At 43.1% G+C, this 23,727-nt stretch overlaps 1 protein-coding gene across 5 annotated transcripts in view; it reads left to right on the top strand.

Moving 5' to 3' along the window:
* Positions 1–23,727, top strand: part of ATP11C (ATPase phospholipid transporting 11C) — a 184,388-nt gene that overhangs the window by 146,086 nt on the left and 14,575 nt on the right. For all 5 annotated transcript variants that reach the window (XM_045995008.1, XM_045995009.1, XM_045995007.1 and 2 more), the window contains exons 23-27: positions 3,424–3,483; positions 13,011–13,138; positions 18,621–18,756; positions 21,035–21,100; positions 23,296–23,399. In XM_045995008.1, the coding sequence (XP_045850964.1) occupies positions 3,424–3,483; positions 13,011–13,138; positions 18,621–18,756; positions 21,035–21,100; positions 23,296–23,399 (494 nt within the window). The remainder of the gene's footprint in view (positions 1–3,423; positions 3,484–13,010; positions 13,139–18,620; positions 18,757–21,034; positions 21,101–23,295; positions 23,400–23,727) is intronic.

Below are 23,727 nucleotides of genomic sequence, written 5' to 3'. Positions count from 1 at the left end.
TCTTACCAAATTCTAGTTTGTAGGCACATTACCAAGTTCATGTGCAAGTTAAATGATTCAGACCTTTATGGTGGTTAGAGTTCATGCCGTGTATTTCACAGAAGGGAGAGAGCGCAGCGACTATTTCCGTGTGTCAGTTTCCTGTGATCAGTCCCCAGTCTTACTAGCGTTCTGTTTCCTAAAAGACACATGTAACTGCGAGGGGCGCTGGGCTCCTCCATCAGTACAGCATGCAACTCCTGACACAGGTTGTGAGTTTGAGCCCTCCGTTTAGCATGGAGCCTACTTACAAAAATGTTTTTTAAAAAATTGTTGGGATGCCTGGCTGGCACCGTCAGTAGAGCGTGTGACTCTTGGTCTTGGGATTGTGAGTTTGAGCCCCACATTGGGTGTAGAGACTACTTAAAAAAATAAAATCTTAGGGGCACCTGGGTAGCTCAGTCTTTAAGCATCTGCCTTCGGCTCAGGTCGTAATCCCAGCGTAATCCTCCTTGCTGAGTGGGGAGCCCGATTCTTGTTCTCTCTTTCTCGCTGTGTCTGTCAAATAAATAAATAAAAGCTTTAAAAAATAAAGTAAAAAATCTTTTTTAAAAAAGGATTTATTTATTTATTTATTTATTTGACAGAGAGAAATGACAACTAGGCAGAGAGAGAGGAGGAAGCAGGCTCCCCACTGAACAGAGAGCGTGATGCGGGGCTCCATCCAAGGACCTGAGCTGAAGGCAGAGGCTTTAACCTACTGAGCCACCCAGGCACCCCTAAAGTAAAAAATCTTAAAAAATAAACAAATATGTACCTATGTAAGTGTGACCCCGGGTTGACAGATCTGCTAAGACCCGGTCATCCAGTATCAGCTGGTACCCAGGCCAAACATAGATGATGGTGATAACAGTGATTAACCCAGCATGTGTGAGGTACTTTGCTGGTTGACAAAAGCACTCTATTTTCTTAGTCAGTCCTCACAAATCTCCTGTGAGCAGTTACTATTATTTTCATTTAAACTATGTGCAAAGCAGAGCTCAGACAGTTTATGAAACTTGTGGGTCCCTCTTCAGCTCAGAGGTGGCAGAGCCAGATTCCCACAATAGGGTCATTTACTCTCAGGCCAGGACTCTCCGTACATCACAGTTAGGGTCTGTCAGGCCTCGGCCTCAGTCATTGAACAGCCCCACTTGGGGACAGGTGGTTGTTCTCTTACCACCACCACCCCACCCCCCCCGGCAGGCCAGCCCATGAAGATTTGCCCTGCTATCTGCCTAGCTCTCTGGTCCCATTTCTGACTTCTGGTGTGCCTCAAGATTGTGGCCTGCAATTCACCCACCTACCACCAGATGGAAGGGATATGCTCTGTTAAGGAAAACAAAACAGGCATTAAAATGGCTGTTTACCGGTGGCCAGTAATCAACATATCCTTGTTCGCAGTGTAGGGAATTATTTGTGTAGGGGATGCCCTCTGTCTTCATAGAATCTCTGTGCCCATTATCATCTTAGTTACTGACTTAGCAGTATTCCTTTTCCACTGTCCCCTTTTATCCCAAGGTGGTTTCTAATACTTCGAACCCTCTTCCTTCCTCTGACCTTGCCATTGCTTCTTCAAGTAACAGTTGCTTCCCTCCTGAAGCGCTTCAGTCATGGGTTTTCCTGTCTTCTGTTTCTCCATTCATGCGCCTTGTATAATTTGGCCAAGTCAGCCTTGGGAAACTGCCACTCTTTAACCTGTCCTCAGAAACTTCACTCTCCATTGTCTGAGGATTAGTCTGTCTTTTAAGGCATCCCGTGGTCTGACCCTGTCCTGCCTTATATGTTTAAAAAACATGCACTTTGCCTTGGTTCCTGCTCTCAGCATATCCTGTCCATCTTTAACACCTTGTTCAAGTTTTAATTTCTTCATTTATTCAGTCAACAGACACGTTACACGTTTGAATGTGTTACCATGTGTCAAGCACCATTGTAAGACCTAAAGATTCGTAATGGAGTAAGACAGGCAAAGCCTCTGTTGTCAGGGGACTTACATTCTAGTGGGAGAGTCAGACCTCCCCTTCCCACAAAGCACCCCCATAATCCCCACTGAGTACTGCCTCATCCAAAGTCTGAACACTTTTTAAGTATGGTCCTGCATTCTCCCCGAATTGATGCATACACATGTCACCCTTCCAAGAGATGACCTTGGGAGCTCTGGCACACCAGTGCTGTAGGACTTAATTCAGTACATGTGTAGCCCTTATCTTTGGGAACATTCCCCTGGAGCCTATAGTATAATCACCCAAATATCATCGGCTATGGCAGATTTCTTCCTTCGAGGATGCATTGGATTTTTAAAAACAGCTTCAAGTCTCCTAGCCTGGTCAGTTAGCTATGAGACTAACTGAGAATGTGTGACAGAAGGAAAGAGACTAGTTTTCTGATACAGCCCGAAAATGGGCTCTTGAAGTGCTACCCAGAGACAAATCCAGAGACATCATGGACAAGTGACAGCAGCAAGAAGAACCCATCCGACCCTGACGGATGGCACTCGTTGGAAAAGACTGGTTCTGGGGATTTTGCCTGAAGATATTAATTTTTTAAAAAAGATTTTATTTATTTATTTGACAGACAGTGAGAGAGGGAACACAAGCAGGGGAAGTGGGAGAGGGAGAAGCAGGCTTCCCACTGGGCAGAGAGCCTGATGCTGGTCTCGATCCTAGGACCCCAGGATCACGACCCAAGCTGAAGGCAGCCGCTTAACAACTGAGCCACCCAGGTGCCCCATAATTTCAGTATTTATAGTCCTACCTAGTGGCTTTTACTGTCTTATGAATTCTCAGCTTTTATTTTTTCCTGTTTGTTTTTAGTATTCTCCCAATTAAATAAGTCCCCTAGGAGTAAGAAGCTTTATTCTGTTCTTTTTTTTTTTTTTTGTATTACCCACAATACCATCTTTGCTTGTAATTAGGTGATCAATAATAATATGCCAATTATTTGATGAGGCAGTAATAAAGACAGTAAAGCATTAGTTGATACTGTTAGAGTTAGCAGACACTGTAGCAGTATCCTGGCTGTTCATTGGCATTAATTGACTTTACTTTACAAAGCACTTTGAGCTTTATGTCAGCCTACCTTGTGTTGATTTTGCAAATCAAATTGGCATTTAAGGGGTAATACCTAAATGTTTGTATTTGTATGAGCTCATTTCTTCCCTCAAGGAAGAATAGCAGGAGGTTCTCATAAAGTGAGATCCTCTTTCTGCTTGGTAAGGCAGAAGTTGATATTAATATGAATTAATCATTTGTCTTTGAGTTGTTTGCTCGCAACTCTAATAGAGATTTATCGTGTTATGATATTAGAAGACTTGGGATTGACTGTAGACTATTTGGAGTACAATATCCTGTGTTAGTTAACAAAATTCAAGTGAAAACATTAACCCTTTTTTACATTTTTTTCCAGAACCTTTGTTTCATTTTGCCACAGTTTTTGTACCAGTTCTTCTGTGGATTCTCACAACAGGTTTGTTTCCCTAATTATTTGTTATAATTTACTTTACATTGGCTATTAATAAATTGCCTTTTTAATGTATTGGATTGTAAAGATGAGAGAGGTATGTTCAAAGTAAAAGGATTTTTTTTTTTAATTTTTTGGTTCAACTGTTGATCCTCTTGCCCTGGTTTTTGACAGTAGCAAATGTTTATGTCTCTGCTTGGGTGATGTTCTTATTATACTTTCTTCTTGAAAGCTATTTGGTACCTCCTGTTAGAGTTGAGATAACCTTCAGAGTATTTCTTTTAATCAGTGTAAACCATGTTTTCCATTAATCCTAATATGGTATGTTTTAGTATTTCATCAAATAAAATCACACCTTTGCAGTTTCTCAGGTTGATTTTCTAGAAAAATGTTGCTTTCTCAACAGGCCAAGAAGCTCTGATCCCTGGATAGATCCTCGGATTATTTGAGCAACTCTGCATTTCTTGTCTTTTGTGGTTTTATGGTTTATTACATAAAGAACAGGCGATCTGTTATTTTGATACACAAGTGGTGGGATGGACATGCACATTTATAGCTTTAACAACTAAAGTGGACCTTGTGTCGCTTCTAGTGGGAGTACAGCCCATTCCCAATGAGCGGGAATGCTCATTGACGGAGAAGTTTTGTAGTTAATCTGTGAGCAGTTCGGTGATTGTACCGTGCTGAGCTATTGGTAACATCAGCACAGATATTAAAGACCGAGTTTCTAAATTTCAAGGCATGCTTCATTCCTCCTGCGAGCTGCGAGGAAGCGATTTTTTTCCCCTCATTTCTTGGTGGTATTTTTTAAGACTGTGTGTTCTTCTGAATGGGAAGTGAATGCTCTCTTTCCCTAGAACTTGCCTCTTTCTCTGGCTGTGCTCTCTCTTACGACAGTGCTGTGTCGTCATGCTCTCTCTTACGACAGTGCCGTGTCGTCGAGCCCATGGCACCACTTCGCAGGTTGCTTTACGGGTGAATCATCCACCAGCTGTAGGAAGTGCCGTCAGCCTTCTTGAATGCAAAACTAACAGTCTCAGTTGCAGAGAGTTTTCTGAATTCTGTCGAATCTGCTTTGTGTGAACACAAAGATTACTGCTGGTCAAATGCTTCAAATTCCTCATTTCCGTGGACGAGTGCAAGTGTTAAAAAGACATTTCAGGGGCGCCTGGGTGGCTCAGTCAGTGAAGCATCTGCCTTCGGCTCAGGTCTTGATCCCAGGGTCCTGGGACCGAGCCTCGTATCTGGCTCCCTGCTCAGTGGGAAGTCTGCTTCTCCCTCTCCCGCTACCCCTGCTTATACTTTTTCTCTCTCTCTCCTCTCTTTCTCTCTCTCTGTGTCAAATAAATAAAATCTTAAAAAGAAGACATTTCAAATTTTGTAGCAAAGTGCTAAAGGGAAGTTGGCTTAATCTGGTTAAAACGTTTTTAATTTGAAAGGAATGTGTCTACAAGTTGTATGAAGAAAGGACTTACTCCTTCTAAAGCCAGCTGAGAGTCAGACCCTAGTCTGTCTGGGGTCTGCTTAGGTTACCTTAGCTGTTGAGGTTTCCATAGGAGTTGCTCAGATGGTAGGCTCATTCATTTAATGACTATCTCTTGAGTGCCTACTGTATGCCAGGCTAAGTGCCGGGGGGTGTAACCGTGATCGTAACAAAGTCTTACCCCACGAAGCTCACCGGATAGTGTTGGGGGAGAGAGAGCAATCATACGAATGCCGGCTACTGATACAAGCTCTGAAGGAAGAAGTGAACCATTATCGACTGGTAGAATATGAATGAAGAAGTCTGCTATTTTAGAGAATCTGGAAAGTTCTCTCTGACTTTGAGCAGAGATCTAAAGCAAAGGAGAGAGGGAGCTGTCAGACATCTTAGAGAAAAAGTATATCCAGTAAAAAGAAGGTCTCTCTGAGGTGGTGGCTTGATGTACAGTATCATTATTTTTTTACTTTGGCCTTGTGCTAGTGTTAGATGTAGCGACCATTATTGCAAATATGTTTAGAGTACATACAGGTAGCCTTTTTTCAGCTCAAGTTCACATCACGTGTTCTCTCCAACCCTGGAAACTGGAGGGAAGCTATAGAGAATGTGGAAAAATGGAACCAGGATTCAGATTGTTTACGCAAAAAGCAGCTCTTTCTTTAGCAAAGCTGGGAGAGTACTGGTCTTTTTCCTATGTGATAAGAAAACATTTGTAGGAGGTTTAATAAGAAACTATTATCAACTAAACCTGTTGTTTATTTTGAGGACATTCTGTCTCCTAATTACTCATCTAAGAATTACAGTTATCTCTCATGTAACATCGAAGTACCATAGCGGAACAGAAATAGATTGATCCTTCTTTTGTTTGACTGAAATTCAAAACTAAATTACTCACCAGGCAATCTTGGCGTTTGTTTGTTGTTTTCAATCTTCTCGTCAGTGAAAATGGGGTAGTTTCCAGTGAAAATAAGGTATTGTGTGCCAACAGACTGATCGTCTCCCTTGAAAAGTAAAAAGAACAAGACACCTATTTGGGGGTTCTTTTCAATTGTGGATAATTTTTTGCTGAGTTTTAATCTTTGTGGAGGAGTTAGGCTGATGGACGAGTAGGGGGACCGAAGCATGTCTTGTCCCTTGAACACAGCTACATAGTTATCAAATCAATCAGTGGTCTGACAGAACAGAAACTGCAAGTCTTCAAAGCAACCGACTTTTGGAAAATAGGAGGTGCAGAGAGTTGAATTGGGGGAGACAGAGCTGTGATTACAGTGGTGGGGAGAGAGCCTGTTCACGGAGGCTGCCACAGATTATCATAAGCAGTGGGGTGCAAAAACCGGAACTTTTAGAAGTCTGCTTCAGTGGGGGATGTGCCCAGCTTAAAGGTGCTCAGGTGGCAAAGTGGGATGGAATCCCAGAAGTGACACTGTGGTCTAAGGATCTCCTGGGTCCCAAGAATGGGCGACACTGTTCCCAGGCATAGGAACATGGGGCACCTGGGTGGCTCAGTCTCATTAAGCATCTGCCTTCTGGCTCAGATCATGATCCCAGGGTGCTGGGATCAAGCCCCATGTCAGGCTCCAGCAGGAAATCTGCTTTTCTCTCTCCCACTTCCCCCTGCTTATGTTCCTTCTCTCACTGAGTCTCTCTCTGTCAAATAAATAAAATGTAAAGGAAAAAAAAAAAAGAAGGAACATGGAAGCCAGTTGAGAACAGTGAGTCTTGGTGCCAGCTTTCTGCTCTGTTTTGCCATGAACTACGAACCCCTGCACGGTCATGACCGCTGTCCTGGCAGGGGCTGGCAAACCAGCAAAAGTGCAGCAAGACCGTCCCCCAGAACAGGACTTGTCTGCGCTGTGGTAGTCCTTAAAATTCAGAGTTTTGAAACGCAGTCGTGTACCTGAGATTAAAGATAAAAAAGCTTGGATACAGACCAGTTGAACACAGGGTTCTGACGGAAATCAGGGACACAGGAGTGATTGACTGCTCTTCTCTGAGGGCTCACTGAGGAGTGGGGGGAGGGAACTTCCAGCTCTGGAGTTAGAGAGTAGGGCACCACCATATTCATCCCACCCATCAGTGCGGATAGCCTTGGGGGGAGGGGAGCAAAACAGCACCACCTAGTGGACTCTGGAGCTGCTTACACCAAGCCTCACCCCCCGAGCCCCAGAGGTGCATTGCCTCTGGACAAGTCCACCTGAGAATCGTCCCAACAGACTGCTCGCCCAGAAGACCAAGTTTACTGGTCCTAGAGTGCTGCAAGCTTCAGTTCTAGGGGAAATGGGATCTAGCTTGCTTTTTACTCTTATTATTTTTTTATTTTTTGATTTATTGTCTTATTTTTTTCAACTCATTCTGTAAAACTTTGATTAACATAAAATGTGTATTTATATATACTTTATATTTTTGTATTTGTTTACTTTAATTGTTTATTTATTTAATTTTGGAATCTAGATTCTTTTAACAAGCGGACCAAAACACACCCAGGCTCTAGGTTTTGGGAGGGGGGGGGAATTTTTGGTTTTGGGGTTTTTTTCCTTTTTGTTGTTGTTTTTTGTTTTCTTCTTTTCTGGACAAAATGACTGGATGGAGAAATTCACCCCAAAAGACAGAACGGGAAGTGGAACTCAGGGCTAGGGATTTAATCAAGACAGATATGAATAAGATGTCTGAACTAGAATCTTAAAAAACTATTATAAAATACTAGCTGGGCTTTATTTTTTTTTTTAAGATTTTATTTATTTATTTGACAGAGAGAAATCACAAGAGAGGCAGGCAAAGAGAGAGGAAGGGAAGCAGGCTCTCCGCTGAGCAGAGAGCCCGATGTGGGACTCGATCCCAGGATCCTGAGATCATGACCTGAGCTGAAGGCAGCGCTTAACCCACTGAGCCACCCAGGCGCCCCTAGCTGGGCTTTAAAAAGCGTAGCAGAAACTAGAGAATCCCTCACTGTGGAGATAAAAGGACTTAAATCTAGTCAGGCTGAAATTAAAAATGCTATAACTGATGCAGTCCCAAGTGGAGACCATAAAAATGAGGATGGATGAAGCAGAGGAGCAAATCAGCGATAAAGAATATAAAATTATTGAAAATAATGAAGCTGAAAAGAAGGGGGAAAGAAAAGTAATGAGCCACAAAGATAGGCTTAGGGAACTAAGTGACTTATTAAAACATAATATTCATATCATAGGAATCCCCGAAGATGAAGAGAGAGGAAAAGGGGTAGAAGGTTTATTCACGTAAATTATAACTGAAAACTTCCCTAATTTGGGGAAGGACACAGGCATCAAAATCCAAGACACAAAGAACGCCCATTAAATTCAACAAAAGCTGGCCATCACCAAGACATGTCACAATCAAATTCGCAAAACAGACAGGGAAAGAATCGTGAAAGCAGCGAGGGTAGGGGGTCCACCCATAAGAGAAGACAGATGAGGTTCACAGCAGATCTGTTCACAGAAACTTGACAGGCCAGAAAGGAGTGGCAGGATATATTCAACATGCTGAATGGGAAAAATACACAGCCAAGAATTCTTTATCCAGCAAGCCTGTCCTTCAGAATAGAAGGAGAGAGAAATTATTTCCCAGACAAACAAAAACTAAAGGAGTTTGTGACCACTAAATGAGCCCTGCAAGAAATTTTAAGGGTGATTCATTGAATGGAGGAAAAAAAAGACCAAAATCATCAAAGACTAGAAAGGAGCAGAGAACATCATCAGAAGCACCACCTCCACAGCTAACACAATGGCACTGAACTGATCTCTTTGAAGGTAAATGGACTAAATGAACTAAATGATACAATCGAAAGACAGGGTATCGGAATGGATAAAGAGATCCATCGATGTGCTGCCTACCAGAGACTCATTTTAGATCTAAAGACACCCGCAGATTGAAAGCAAAGGGATGGGGGCATTTGGGTGGCTCAGTTGGTTAAGCGTCCTGATTTCAGCCCAGGTCATGATTTCAGGGTCGTGAGATCAAGTCCCGTGTCGAGCTCCACACTGGGCACAGAAACGGCTTAAGATTTTCTCAAAAAAAAAAAAAAAAAAAAAGAGAAAAAAGATTCTCTCTCTCCTTATGCCCCAACCCCCCCTCCCCCATTTGCACACACTCTCTCAAGAAAAGGGGGGGCAAGTGGGGGTTTGGAGAACCATCTGTCATGCTAATGGACGTCAAAGGAAAGCTGGAGTAGCCATACTTATATCAGATAAACTAGATTTTTTTTAAGATTTTAGTTATTTATCTTAGCGAATGAGAGAGCATGGCAGGGAGGGGCAGAGGAAAGAGAGTCCCAAGTGGACTCTGTGCTGATCACTGAGCCCAACAGGGCTCAGTCTCACAACCCTCAGATCACAACCCAAGCCGAAACCAAGAGTCGGACACTTAACCAACGGCACCACTCAGGTGCCCCAGACAAACTAGATTTTATTTTTTTATTTTATTTTTTACAAACTAGATTTTAAAAACAAAGACTGTAACAAGAGCTGGAAAAGGGCATTATATCAGAATTAAAGGGTCTATCCATCAAGAAGATCTAACAATTGTAAATATGCCCCAACTTGGGAACACCCAGATATATAAGTCAGTTAATAACAAACATAAAGAAACTCACTGCCAGTAATAAAATAATAGTAGAGGACTCGAACACCCAACTCAGAGCAATGGACAGATCAGCTAAGCAGAAGATCAACAAGGAAGCAATGGCTTTGAGTGCCATCCTCGACCAGGTGGGCTTAACAAATACGCAGAACATTTTATCCTAAAGCAACAGAATACACATCCTTTTCCAGCGCACATGGAACGTTCTCCAGAATAGATCACATACTGGGTCACAAAGCAGGCCTCAGAAAGTACAAAAAGATTGAGATCATACCGTGCATATTTTCAGACCACAATGATATGAAACTTGAAGTCAACCGCAAGAAAATATTTGGAAGGACCGCAAATACATGGAGGTTAAAGAACATCCCACTAAAGAATGAATGGGTCAACCAGGAAATTAAAAAAGAAATTTAAAAAAATACAGGGAAGCAAAACCTTTGGGATGCAGCAAAGGCCATCATTAACAGGGAAGTATATTGGCATACAGGCCCACCTCAAGAAGCAAGGAAAGTCTCAAATACACAACCTAACTGTATACCTAAAGTAGTTGGAAAAGGAACAGCAAATAAAGCCTGAAGATAGCAAAAGGAGGGAAATAATAAAAATTATAGCAGAAATAAATGACACAGAAACAAACAAGCTAACAAATAAACAGAACAGATCAATGAAACTAAAGGAACAGTGGACCCTCTCGGGAAGAAAGTATTAGAAAAACCTTGGATCCGGGCTTGGGACACCTGACTGGCTACATCAGTAGAGTATGCAACTCTTAATCTCGAGGTTGTGAGTTCGGACCCCGTGTTGAGTGTATCCTTCAAAAAAAAAGATGTGGGCTTGAATTAGGTCATTTGGGAAAAAGTTTAAGATGAGGGGGCTTGCTCTAGTTTAGGTGCTGTCAGTCACTAAGTGGGGGCGATTTTACGACTGTGCATTTCAGTGCATCTTACCAGGAGGCTTGAAGACTAGAAGGCTACCACTGTCATTTGTCAAGAAACAGCAGTCACCCTTCATTGCCAGAACAGGAATATTGGTTAATGTGATTTCGACAATATTCCTATTCTCTGTTCAGCATGATTATGAAGTGATCATGTTTTCATCTTGATCTGTCATATGACAGAATAGCCTTGTTTGCTGATGATGTCCAATGAAAGTGTTCATGTTCGACAGGAGAACACCAGTGCCTAGCTTGTGAGTGCCCAGAACAGTTCTAGTTGTCAGGGACTGCCTTGCTTTTTCTCAGGCTATGCCTGTCCATAAAATAAGGAAAAATCCCTGCCCACTTAGAACTTGAAATGTAGTGTGAAGAGAGACAGTAAAAATAATAAATGTATAACGTAAGATAAAAGGTGATTAGGGACGCCTGGGTGGCTCAGTGGGTTAAGCATCTGCCTTCAGCTCAGGTCATGATCTCAGGGTCCTGGGATCGAGCTCTCTGTTGGGCTCCCTGCTCAGCAGGGAGTCTGCTTCTCCCTCTTCCTTCACCCCCCAACTCACGCACGTGCACTCATTTTTCTCTCTCAAGTAAATAAATAACATGCTTACATAAAATAAACGGTGATTAGTACTACAGGAAAATAAAAAACAAGATACCGGGAAATGTGTCCACGAGGAAGGGAGTGAGTGACAAGTTAAATTAAGGTTGGTGTCTCTGAGAAGGTGACATTTGAGCTCATGTTTGTGAGTGAGGGAGTAATCCATGAGGCTGTCTAATGGAAGCACTCCAAGCAGGGCCAACTTCCTTTAAAGGAAGTCCTAGGGGCGCCTGCGTGGCTCAGTGGGTTAAAGCCTCTGCTTTCAGCTCAGGTCATGATTTCGGGTCCTGGGATCGAGCTCTGTATCGGGCTCTCTGCTCGGCAGGGAGCCTGCTTCCCTCTCTCTCTGCCTGCCTCTCTGTCTACCTGTGATCTCTCTCTCTCTCTCTCTGTCAAATAAATAAATAAAATCTTTTTTTTTTTTTTAAAAAGGAAGTCCTAAATCAGGAGTACACCCGACGTGTTGGAGGTCCAGTGAGGAAGGCATTGCTGCAGGAGAGATGTAAGAGATTAGGCCAGACAGAAGAAGCCAGATGGAGTGGAGCTGGATAGCCACTCCTTTGTAGGAATGTTTTTTTTCTTTTAACTTTCAGAGATAAAGGAATCCACTGCAAAGTCTGAACAAAACAGTGACTTGATTTCACTTTCTTTCTCACAGAACTACTCGGTCCACTGCGTAGACTGTAGGTCAAGGGGAGAAGGAGGGAGCCATTTAGGAAGTTTGCAGGGTGGTGACTGGAGGTGCTGAGAAGTGATCTGGTCTGAGAGGTGATCTGGTCTGGTCTGAGAAGTGATCTGGTCTGAGAGGTGATCTGGTTCTGGATGTATCTGAAGGCGGAGCCAGTAAACACTTCTTAACTGCCTGGATGCGGGTGTAAAAGAGAGAAGAGTCGAGGATGAATCCCAAGATTTTGCTTCCGCTTGATCACCAAGATTTAGTTGCCCTTCCCTGAGCTGAGGAACGCTTCAAGAGGCGCTGGTTTGAGCGAAGGGTGGGTCAGGAGTTCAGTTCTAGATGTAGGTTTGTATTTCCAAACCACTACCAAGTGGGGAACTGGATACATGGGGACAGGTGTGGGCCAGAGATAAAGGCTTGGGGACGTTCAGTGAATGGATGGCATTAAAACATAGAACTGGTCAGGTGACCTAGAGAGTGAGTATGAAGTTTCAAACAGCGAGTGCTGGAATGTTCCAACAGAGCGCTCGGGCAGAATAGGAGACGAAGAAACGGCTAGTGAGGTGGGAGAATCACTAATTCCAAAATACTTCCTGAGCACCCAGGTGGTTCCAGGCACCGAAATAGATCCTGGGGTTGCAGCAGTGTGGGGGCACTTCACTGAGGTAGAGAACATGGGATAAAGCAGATTTAGGGGAAGGTTAATGAGTTTGGTTTTAGACATTTCGAGTCACAGATGCCTGTGGGACAGCCAGCGGAAAGGTGGAAATTTTGGTCAGGAGCCTGTATACATGTTTTTAACTTTGTGCAAAGACATGTATTCAATCCGTAGTAAATGATCATGAATAGAGCTTTGAGAAGGTGATTGTGATACTTAAAACTATGTAAAATATTAACAACAACAAAGCCACTATGACACGGGCAGGCCACTGCCTACGTGTAGTGTTCCGGGAGGGGGGGGTTCCAGGCTTATATTTAATTGGTCTTTGTTCATCGAAAAGTCTTTTGAAAATCCATTAGTATGTGTTAGAAATAACGTGTGTACATTCTGAATAAAAGTCTTTGGAAAGGGAGGCTATATTAATACGACACATCACAATATGTTAATTTCTGTGGTTATCAGTGAGAGTGACCTCAATTATAGACTTCTTTTGCTATGAAAACAAGCGTGAAAGGGAACGGTCTTATTTCAGCTTGTGATTTTTCCAAACACAAAAATTTTTTCTTCCGTTGTTTGTCTTTTCAGCCACTATATGATGCCGCTTACCTTACAATGTACAACATCTGCTTTACAAGCTTGCCCATCCTGGCCTACAGTTTACTGGAACAGCACATCAACATTGACACTCTGACCTCAGATCCCCGATTGTATATGTAAGTAGCAAATGTTGTTAAAAACCACTTCAGACTTTCCATATCCTGGGTTTCTTTTCATCCATGGGTAGGAAGGACACAGTTGCCCACCTGATTCGATTACATGGTTCTATTCTGGATTTTTAGCTACTTAAACCATACCGTTCAATAGGAAAATGGTGTACGTCCTAGATGTAGGACCTGTCCATGAATGTGCGTGAACCATCTAGTTCAAAATCACTAATTCAAAATCAAAAAACGGGAATCTACATTGGCATAGAGTTCTCAAGTCTCATAGGAAGATACACTATTTTTTTTAAGGTCTTATTTATTTATTCATGAGAGACAGAGTGAGGCAGAGGGAGACGCAGGCTCCCTGCAGAGAGCCCTGATGCGGGACTCGATCCCAGGACCCCGGGACCATGACCTGAGCTGAAGGCAGACGCTAAACCATCCACCCAGGTGCCCGGAAGACACACTATTTTAACTACCCCCCCCTCCAAAAAAAAGCCACACACAAAGATTTATAGTGTTGATTCCTACCTATAATGGGTTGAACTGATATTATTATGTTAGATTTTCTCCTTTTTTTTTGTTTTTAAAATTTTTATTTTTTTTTAGTTTTTTATTAACATGTAATGTATTATTAGCCCCAGGGGTGCACGTCTGTGAATCGCCAGGTTTACACACTTCACAGCACTCACCACAGCACATACCTTCCCCAGTGTCCATAACCCAACCACCCTCTCCTTACCCCCCTCTCCCTGGCAGCCCTCAGTTTGTTTTGTGAGATTAAGAGCCTCTTATGGTTTTAGACTTTCTCTTTTTTTAAAATTTTATTTATTTTAGAGAGTATGTGCACACAAGTGAGTGAGGGCAGGGGCAGAGGGAGAGAATCCAAAGTGGACTCAGTGAGCGTGGAGCCCAACTCAGGGCTCGATCCCATGACCCCAAGATCACGACCTGAGCCGAAACCAAAAGTTCGTTGCTTAATCAACTGAGCCACCCAGGTGCTCCGAGATTTCAGCTGCCCCAGAAGCATAGCCTCTTCTACTCTGTCAGTGCCATTCTAGAGCTGCATTGCTGGGGCTCCTGGGTGGCTTCATCGTTAAGTGTCCGCCTTCGGCTCAGGTCACGATCCCATCTCCCTGCTCAGTGGGGGAGCCTGTGTCTCCCTCTCCAGCCCCCCCTGCTTGTGTTCCCTCTCTCTCTCTCTCTCATTGTATCTCTCTGTCAAATAAACAAATACAATCTTTTTAAAAAATAAATAAATAAAACTGTATTGCTGAAGAAAATAATTAACTCATCAAGCCCTTATATCCATTTTGTGTCAGTTGTAAATGGATGCTTTTGTCTATGGACGGGGTACTTGGCCCGTTGCTTAATGTATGATTTAATTGGGTTTTTATAAGTTAAGCCTGCTCCTAAGGATGAAGATGGTAATTTATAGCAGATGATAAGCATTGCCTAATAGTGGATAGCAAAGGCCATACAGAGACTCGGGTGGTTTATTTGTATGAAGTGAAGGTATACAGATTTAAGGGTTTCCTTTAACCAGTGTGACTCATAAAACCTGTATTTAGTCTTAAATGTTGTTTAAGCTTTTATAAAGCTTGTTAGGCTTAACCAGCTTTATAAAATTTGTCATTATTTTAAAGATGGAAAGATTGAAAATTTCAAACACGCACAGCAGTGGCAAAAATACTATTAATAGAGTGAACTTCCCTATCCTCGCTACTCAGCAAAAAATGATCAGTTCAGGGTCTGTCCTAGTTCATGAATAATCCTATTTGCTCTATTAGAGACTTCTTTTTTAATAAATACAAACATTATATAAAATAGTTATTTCAGTAAGTATCTCTTAAAGATAATGACCTAAAAAAAGAACAGTACCTTATCGTACCTAAAACTTCAACAAGCCCGTACGTAATATCATATATCCAGTCAGGTTCAGATTCCTCCAGTTGACTCATTTCTTTTTTTTTTTTCCTTTAAGATTTTTTATTTATTCATTTGGGAGAGAGAGCATGAATGGTGGGGAGGGGCAAACGGAGAGGGAGAAGCAAGCTCCCTGCTGAGCAGGGAGCCTGATGTGGGACTTGATCCCAGGACCCAGAGATCATGACCTGAGCTGAAGGCAGGCACCCAACCAATGAGCCACCCAGATGCCCCCAAGTTGACTCATTTCTTTTTATAACATGCTTGTTTGCATCAGAACGTAAGGTCCATATGTTATACTTGCCTCTTGAGTCTGTTTTAACCTGTAGCTTAACCCGGCAGGGTTTTTTGTTGACAAAACTGGGTCACTCATCTTGCAGCGTTTACCCCAACCTGGAGTTTGCCGGTTGCATTCTTCCGGCATTAGCACGTTCTGCTTTTCCCTGCATTTGTGGCAAGGGGATAGTTAGGTCTAGAAGGGAATCATAGAAGCCGTGGGGGAAATCTCACAGCACATCAGCTCGCATGCTCTCTTTTTTTTTTAAATGAGGAACCAGGGCCCAGAAATGACTGACCTAAGGACACATGGTGTAACTAGAGGCCAGATCAAGATGGGAATTGAGTTCCCCTGACGACTAGCCCCATGTGCTTTCTAGCTGTCTGGCGGTTTTCAAACCCTGAGCAACAGGGTTTGTCTCCAGACATGGTCACATGTGTCAGTTTCACCCTCAGTAAAACGTGCATAACAGTAGCTGCCCATCCTGGTGTTCCTGTGAGGATTAAATGAGTGACTACGTGTAAAACAATTTAAAATAGTCCCTAGCATAGAGTTTTCAGTTCGATGGGCGCTATTCTTACTCTAACACCCTCCTCCACATAACTTCAGGGCTGGGCTGAGGACTTTGATGCATCGAGACTGTTGAAAACCTGAAGAAAGCTGTGGAGTACCAATTATCTTAAGAGTGTCCGTGATGTCTGAGTTAGCGAACCACGGTGCAGGCCACAGATGATTCAGTGAATTTTCTGGAGAGGGTATACTTGCTCCGCCTGCAGAAACAGAAGCCATGGAGACACAGATCTCAGCTACGGTTATTCCTCTGGAAACATGAAGCCCTAGTCATCCTGTGTGGCCCTCTCTGTGGCCATAGCGCTCAGTATTACGGCTGGCATCGTGTGGCGTAATATGGATTTCACCTGAAGGGATGTAGTGACTCGGGCGCTTCCCAAATACTAAAACGATCTATTCGGATATTTTCGTGCTATTAAGAGAAATTTAAATAGTAAACCGTCGTTCCTCTATAGAGGAAGAGGCATAGTCTGTTTCTGCTATAGCTTTAAAAGGCGAAAGAAAGGCTCCCATACACCTGCCGCTTCCCATCTTAGGGAGGTGCACAGGCCTGTGTGGCGGGGTGACCGCCCCCAAGTCTTCCTTTTCTCTCGTGTTCTCCTTTGTGGAGACTCTCACACTCTGAGTTTCCAACAGCTTTGTCATTCCTTTGAGTGCAGCTAGAAAGCCTCGCATATCACCCAACACACCATGACCCCCTGCCCTTCTTCCCACGGGTGGAAGGTAGCTCCCAGAGACAGTCTGGAAAGACAGGATCCACTCCTGCCTCAGCCCAAATTCAGCGACTCACAAAAGCCTTATGGGCCGGCGGCTGCTAAGCTCTCACTGCAAGAATCTTCAGGAAGGGGCGCCTGGGTGGCTCAGTGGGTTAAAGCCTCTGCCTTCGGCTCAGGTCATGATCTCAGGGTCCTGGGATCAAGCCCCACATCGGGCTTTCTGCTTGGCAGGGAGTCTGCTTCCCCCTCTCTCTCTGCCTGCTTGTGATCTCTCTCTCTCTCTCTCTCTCTCTCTCTGTTAAATAAATAAATAAATAAAATCTTTTTAAAAAAGAAAAAAGAATCTTCGGGAAGGTGCTTTCGCTATGGCTCCCAGCTATCTCGAGCTGGTGCCTCCCCGTGTGGGGGAGTGCTTGTTTCTGAGAAGCAGGCACCTTTTTCCTTCTGCAGTTTTTCTAGGGCAAACAGTACTTTGCTTTATGTGTTCCCCGAATTTCAAATTCCTTCCTGTTCCTGGAGATCCGAGTAGGTAAAAGTTACATAATGGCCATGCTTTCAGAAACCCCCACAGTGCTCAATACCAAGTGAACAAGGATCACTTGCATTGATGTTATAAAGGTGTTTCTTATACAGTCAAGACTGACAAGAGACAGACGTCCTGTATAGTATTGGCAACGGTGTGCTGTATGAGTGCTGGGCTACCTTCCCATCAATGCTAAGAGCGACTTGAGGGGTGCCTGAGTGGCTCAGTCATTTAAGCGATTGACTCTTGATTTCACCTCGGGTCATGATCTCAGGGTGGTGAGATCGATCCCCGCATCAGGCTCCTCACTGAGCATGGAGCCTGTTTAAGATTCTCTCTCTCGGGGCACCTGGGTGGCTCAGTGGGTTAAGCCTCTGCCTTCGGCTCAGGTCATGATCTCAGGGTCCTGGAATCGAGCCCTGCATCGGGCTCTCTGCTCAGCGGGGAGCCTGCTTCTCCCTCTTTCTCTGCCTGCCTCTCTGCCTACTTGTGATCTCTCTCTCTCTGTCAAATAAGTAAAGTCTTTTTTAAAAAAAAAAAAAAAAAGATTCTCTCTCTCTCCCTCTTCCCCCGCCATACTCTTTCTTTAAAAAAAAAAAAAAAAGAGCAATTTGAAATAGAAGCCAAAAGAATTCCTAGCACAAACCCATCTTCATTCTGCAGCTCCGCTCCATTCGAATGAGTAGCCATATTTAACGTTCTGACTTGTGCCGAGAAGATCGTGTTATTTTCACAGATTTTGACTTTTGGACCTACCTACCGTTTATGAAAACATGACTGGCCAGCTTGAAACATTTGACCCAATTTAGCAATTGTAGCAATTGTAGTAGGTCAGGTCCATCTATGGCCGTGCGCCGGTGCGCCCCCTCACTAACGGATCAAACTCGGGCGTGCTCCTACACTAGTGTTGTGGAGCTTACCGCACGTTAGAGTCACTGGGGAGCTTCCAGAACAACCCCAGTGCCCCGGTTACACCTCATGCCAGTTAAACCAGAAGGAGGGTGGGAGTCAGGCATCTGTGTTTTTAAAGAACCCCAAGTGATTCCAGTGTGCACCGTAGTTTGGGAACCATTATGAGAAGTTTTGGGGGGCTCATTATTTATCAATGGGACTGACAGAGTCCCATTGTGTGGTTTTTATGTGAGTAGAAATGGGCAATATATATAAAACTCTCAGGCAAGCTTACTGACATATAAGAAGTACTCAGTAAGCGGGAGCTGATGGTTTTTGATGATATTATTGTTGTCGGTGGCCAGGATTTTAAACTTAGTGCTTTGACTGTTTACTCAATGCCTCACTTCCGAGGCAATTGCACGGAGACGAACGTGTGGCTGGGGATGGCCCTCCAGTCCTCGGGGACGCCTCGCTTCATTACAACAGGGTCACACCTGTGTGCACTTTTGGCATTTCACGGGGTCTTTAAAGAGACAGCCTACAGAGATTCATTAACCTGTGGTTTCTTTTTCCATTTCTCAATAGGAAAATTTCTGGCAATGCCATGCTACAGCTGGGACCCTTCTTATACTGGACGTTTCTAGCTGCATTTGAAGGGACAGTGTTCTTCTTTGGGACTTACTTTCTTTTTCAGACTTCATCCCTGGAAGAAAATGCAAAGGTAAAAAAATGCTTCATTGCATCCTGGTATTGTTCTTTCTCTATAGGCACTGGATTTATCATACACAGAATCTCGCTGTCATCATTTTGTAAACTTTTTCTTGAGGTACGGTATTTAGTTCTCAGAACTTTTTTAGAACAATAGAGGTATTGAAGTAAGAAACCACTTCCCGTGTGCATGGCTAATTAGAGAGCTTATGTGCAAACCTTCTAGAAGCTTAGCTTGGCTGTAATTTTTTAATAGATGAACAGAGTTCTTAGGACTTCAGAATTTAGACCCCTATACTTTTCCTTTTTTTATTTTAAAAATTTTATTTATTTGTTTGATAGAGATCACAAGTAGGCAGAGAGGGGGAAGCAGGCTCCCCGCTGAGCAGAGAGCCTGATGTGGGGCTCGATCCCAGGACCCAGGGATCATGACCTGAACCCAAGGCAGAGGCTTTAACCCACTGAGCCACCCAGGCGCCCCTCCTTTTTTTTTTTTAAAGTAAACTCTACCCTCTAATGTAGGGCTTGAATTGAGTACCCCAAGATCAAGAGTTGCATGGTCTACTGACTGAGCCAGTCAGGCGCCCCAAGACTTTTCCTGTTTTAGAAGTCTGGCCCCACTCACGTCCTATTAATAGCGGCCTTTCGTGCTTGGAGTTGAAGGGCGTAGCTACCGTATCTTTGCAGTGTTTGCCTGATAGTTAAAGGGATGGAATTCCCTTCTCTTCCTCCTTCCCTTCCACATGGGAGCATAGTGTTTTCCAGAAACACTGCACTCATCCTATCAGTGCCTTCTTAGCAAGCAACTGCTCAAGTCAGCATGTGCAGTGGGATGATGTTCCCCCAGGCTGTGTCCTGGGAGAGCGCCGCTGTTGGGGTGAGGTCTTGCCACGGCCACATGGAGAGACTCGAGCCCACCGCTTCACCCCTGCTTTCACTGCATTCTTTCTTCATTATTTCTGGGCTTCCTGTTTAATACTTACTCATTCTTTATCATTATAACGTGAAGCAAAGCTAAGTTTCAAGACTGATTTACTGAGTACAATAACTCTGTCCAGAAGCAACACAGTCAACGTCTGCTACAGAATAGGCCCAATGAATATGAATACTTCAGAATTAGGTACTACAGTCCAAAACCTTTCCGATTTGGACTAATACAAGTCAGTTTAATATGAATCCCTTAAAATTACTAGTCGCTGGGGATGCCTGGTTGACTCAGTCAGTAGAGCATGTGACTCTTGATCTCGGGTTGTGAGTTCGCGCCCCTCGTTGGGCACTGGGCATAGAGGTTACTTTAAAATTCTCAAAGTATTAATCCCCGAGTAACTGTGGGGGAAACACAGCTGTGGTTTGGAGTAGGAGCACAGCACAGCGGACAAGGGGAAGACCCTGTTTAGTCTGTAGGCAGGCCTCTTTGGCCTCCCAAGTCAGCCTTGCCCGTCGGCAAGAAGGGATTAGATTCTGTGATTTCTTGGGTCCCTTTAGCTTTATGGCTGCTTCTGTGACTTTCACGTTTAATTTTATTTTTATATGGCACCTAAATGATAAAGAGCTGACGATTTCGTAACAAGAGTTTGCTGCAGCAAAAATGGCAATGAGTGGAAAGACTGTCGGTGATGAAACGTAACATCGTGTATGAGCTGATCAAATCCTTTTCGCTTCTGTTAATTTTTTTATTATTTTTAAAGATGTTTTACATTTCATTTTCTGTTTTAATGTTATGCATTCAGATTTTGACAGCATTGGGTAAGCATGTGTGCCATTCATTGCCACAGTTACAGACTTGGACGTGCTCTCTGCTTTTCTCTGATGTGCACATGCTCTCATAGTCACCGCCAAAAAATTAGACTCTGTTTTTAAAATGTGAGTCCATTTGTCTACAGATTGGTCCTCATTTGAGAGCTTTAGTTCTTTATTACTGAGGAAGTCCATATCAAACGCTTGAGAGACATGAATCATTCAAATGACTTGTTTTGATGAACGTTACTGTTCGTGGAATAGGGGGTTTTTTCTGCCTTTATTACACCAGCGTGTTCCTTGTTTGGTACGACATGGAGTAATGGGAGTAAACCCTACCAACCACAAGTTCGTTGTAGCTCTCCAAGAAAGTTGAGGGTCACGGTAAATGAGATCCAACATTTTGGCCTGATCTTTTGATCAGCTATTTCACTAAACATTTTATACTTTTATGTAAATCTTTAGCAGTTACAGCCAAGATTAAATTTGCCTTTTTTATTTTCGTAAGCAGGCTTGTGTATTCATGGTGCATATAATTGTTGACTGTTTTTCAGGTATATGGAAACTGGACTTTTGGAACCATTGTTTTTACAGTCTTAGTATTCACTGTAACTCTGAAGGTTAGATTTTTATTTATTCAAATATATTTAACGCCATTTTGGTAATTCTTTCTGTTCTCTTTTTTGTCTTCTCTTTACTTATATTGCAAGTTGTTATTCAAGTCTGAATACTTACTGAAATATGTATGATACTAGATATTTTGACATGTGTGTGCTGTTCATGGTCCATTTCTTTCCAGAATATTGTCTATCCTCTTCGTTTCCGTTTTTAAAAAATTCGTACACCATAGTTATGTTGAAAATCTGTTCCTTTTTTCTTCAAGACAGTATAAGTAGTAGATAAACAGGCTCTGACTGTGTGTGTGTTTCCATGTTAAGTACTTGAATAGTTTTTAAGATGATCTGTTTACAAACACCAGGCCTTAAAGGAATGGGAGTACTTAAGACAGTTGAATAGGTATCCACGAGCAAGATATGTGTGCAGAAGAGCTCAGTGGTGATGGAATTTTATATAATGTACTTATCACTGAAACTTACCCATATTAGGGATGAAACGCATAACAACATACAGCAGGTAACATACACGAATCGTTGGCATTAGCATGCAGCCATGTAATACACTCCGAAGCCTTGCTGAATTCTACCCTTGAGACTTACGAGTTGGGACTGTCTTATACTTGAAAGCATAATCAAATTCTTTTGATGATAATTGCAGTAATAAACATCTCACATGGGATCCAAGAATGAGTAAATTGAATTCCACTATGCCCAGTGGTCAAAACTAGAATTCCAGAAGTGTGCTTGACAAAGAACCTCTAATCATTTCCCCCTCTAAGTTTTTATTCCTGATTCATTTCTCATACCAAATAGAACTAACATATGTTTGCATTTTTCATCTACTATTTCAGTAATATTGTAGGGCTGCAAAAGAAAATGTTACCGTTCGTCTCCATTTAGCCACTTACTAGCTGCTATTTTTGGGCAAGTGACTTCGTTTCTCAGTACCCTCGTTTCTTCTTCTATGATGTGGAGATAAAAGTAGTACCTTCCTCTCTTAGATTTTTGGTGGGAAGTCAATTAGTGAATACGCATAAAGCATTCAGAGCTGGTGTCTGGCACATAGAATGTGATCAGAACAACAGGATCATGATTTGAAACAGAAGCCTCCCGCCTTTGTTTCTCCTGGTTTTGCATATGGCCCTAGGGCTGCCAAGTGGCCTTCATAGTTAAAGTTGGCCTTACTGTGGCATCTTTCTGTGTCCCTCAAAACACATTCACTCTCTCATCTTTGGATGGGTATTATTGTGACCTTCTCCCTAGCAGCGCAGAGGTGGGAATTCAAGCCTGGTCTACATTAACAATGTTCTCAACATTCTGTTTATGAACAGAAAAGTTAGAACAGGGGAGTCAAGGACCAGGGTGTCAGAGCAAGCAAAAAAAAAAAAAAAAAAAAAAAGACCCCGCCTCCTCTTCAAAAATGAAATGCCTGTGGCCCCGAAATTTTAAACAAGCAGAACAGACCATACTTTTTATTTTTAGATTGTGTTTTAAAAATCCCAGGTGCCACAATCTAAAGAAACAATCAGCCCCGGGCAGAAACATGGGGGGATTAAAATCTAAGGCAACTGAGAATGTTATTCATTTAATGGATTAGATAAGGGCTTTGCAGTTGAAGGACACACGACATAGCCAGGCCCATGATTCGTTGCTACAAGGTGCCAGGCGTGTGGAGCCGGTTGCCTTTGCATTTAATAATCCCCATCTGTTATGTTTGAGCTGTCGACACTCCTTTGTGTAGTTCGTCTATTCTTCCCAACTAACCCTTCCCTCTCCTACTGCTTTTCAGTATACCTGCCTCCACCAGCTAGGCCTTCTCCTTTGATCATCCGCTTTCTGGCCACTGCCACCCAAGGACTTGGGGCTCCAGGCCGAGCCTGTTACAGTACCTGGATGCCTGCCCTTCCCCCAGCAGTGAGGCAGCGCAGCCGCACACCCACCAGCTGCTTGCTTGACCAGACCTCCAAGCCTGTCCTTTTGGGTCTACAGGCCGTGGGGCAGAACGTAGCTCATTCTTACCCTAGCCCTTTGAAAAGTCTCAATTCTGTTCTTCTTTTAGTTTCCCTGTCTTCTAATTGCCTGGCCCAAGCGAGGTCTCCCATAGGTACCATACTATGTGCAGTTCTCAGTAGCATAGTGTGTTTACTCCTGGTGTAGCTGGTGCCCATCGTGAAAGCTCCTGTGTTGTATCTTTTCAGCTCGCCTTGGATACTCGTTTCTGGACATGGATAAATCACTTTGTGATTTGGGGCTCTTTAGCCTTCTATGTATTTTTCTCATTCTTCTGGGGAGGAATTATTTGGTAAGCAGCTGTACGTGTGTGAATAGTATGTGAAATAACAAAGTAGATGTCCGTATGTGTACATTGTGTATGCAAACATTCAACTTTTAAAGTTAATTGTGCAAGATGGCAGGTCTTCAGTATTAATGGGCTGGAAGTTAATTTCAGGTAAGATTTCAAATGCAAGTATATCAAACTACATGAGTTCTCAAAAGCCTCCTTTCTGGTAGCTCCTGTCCAGATCTTTCCACTGGAAGGTATATAAACCTCTGTCTGTACAGTGCTAGCGTGCCCTTCCATGGGGTTTCCAGTGGAAATACCCTCTGAAGTTTCTAGAGGAGACAGTTAG

Source organism: Meles meles, chromosome X (genome assembly GCF_922984935.1).
Source record: "Meles meles chromosome X, mMelMel3.1 paternal haplotype, whole genome shotgun sequence".
Taxonomy (NCBI): Eukaryota; Metazoa; Chordata; class Mammalia; order Carnivora; family Mustelidae; genus Meles; species Meles meles.
The sequence above is the reverse complement of the archived record's forward strand: the minus strand, read 5'-3'. Positions and strand labels throughout refer to the sequence as shown.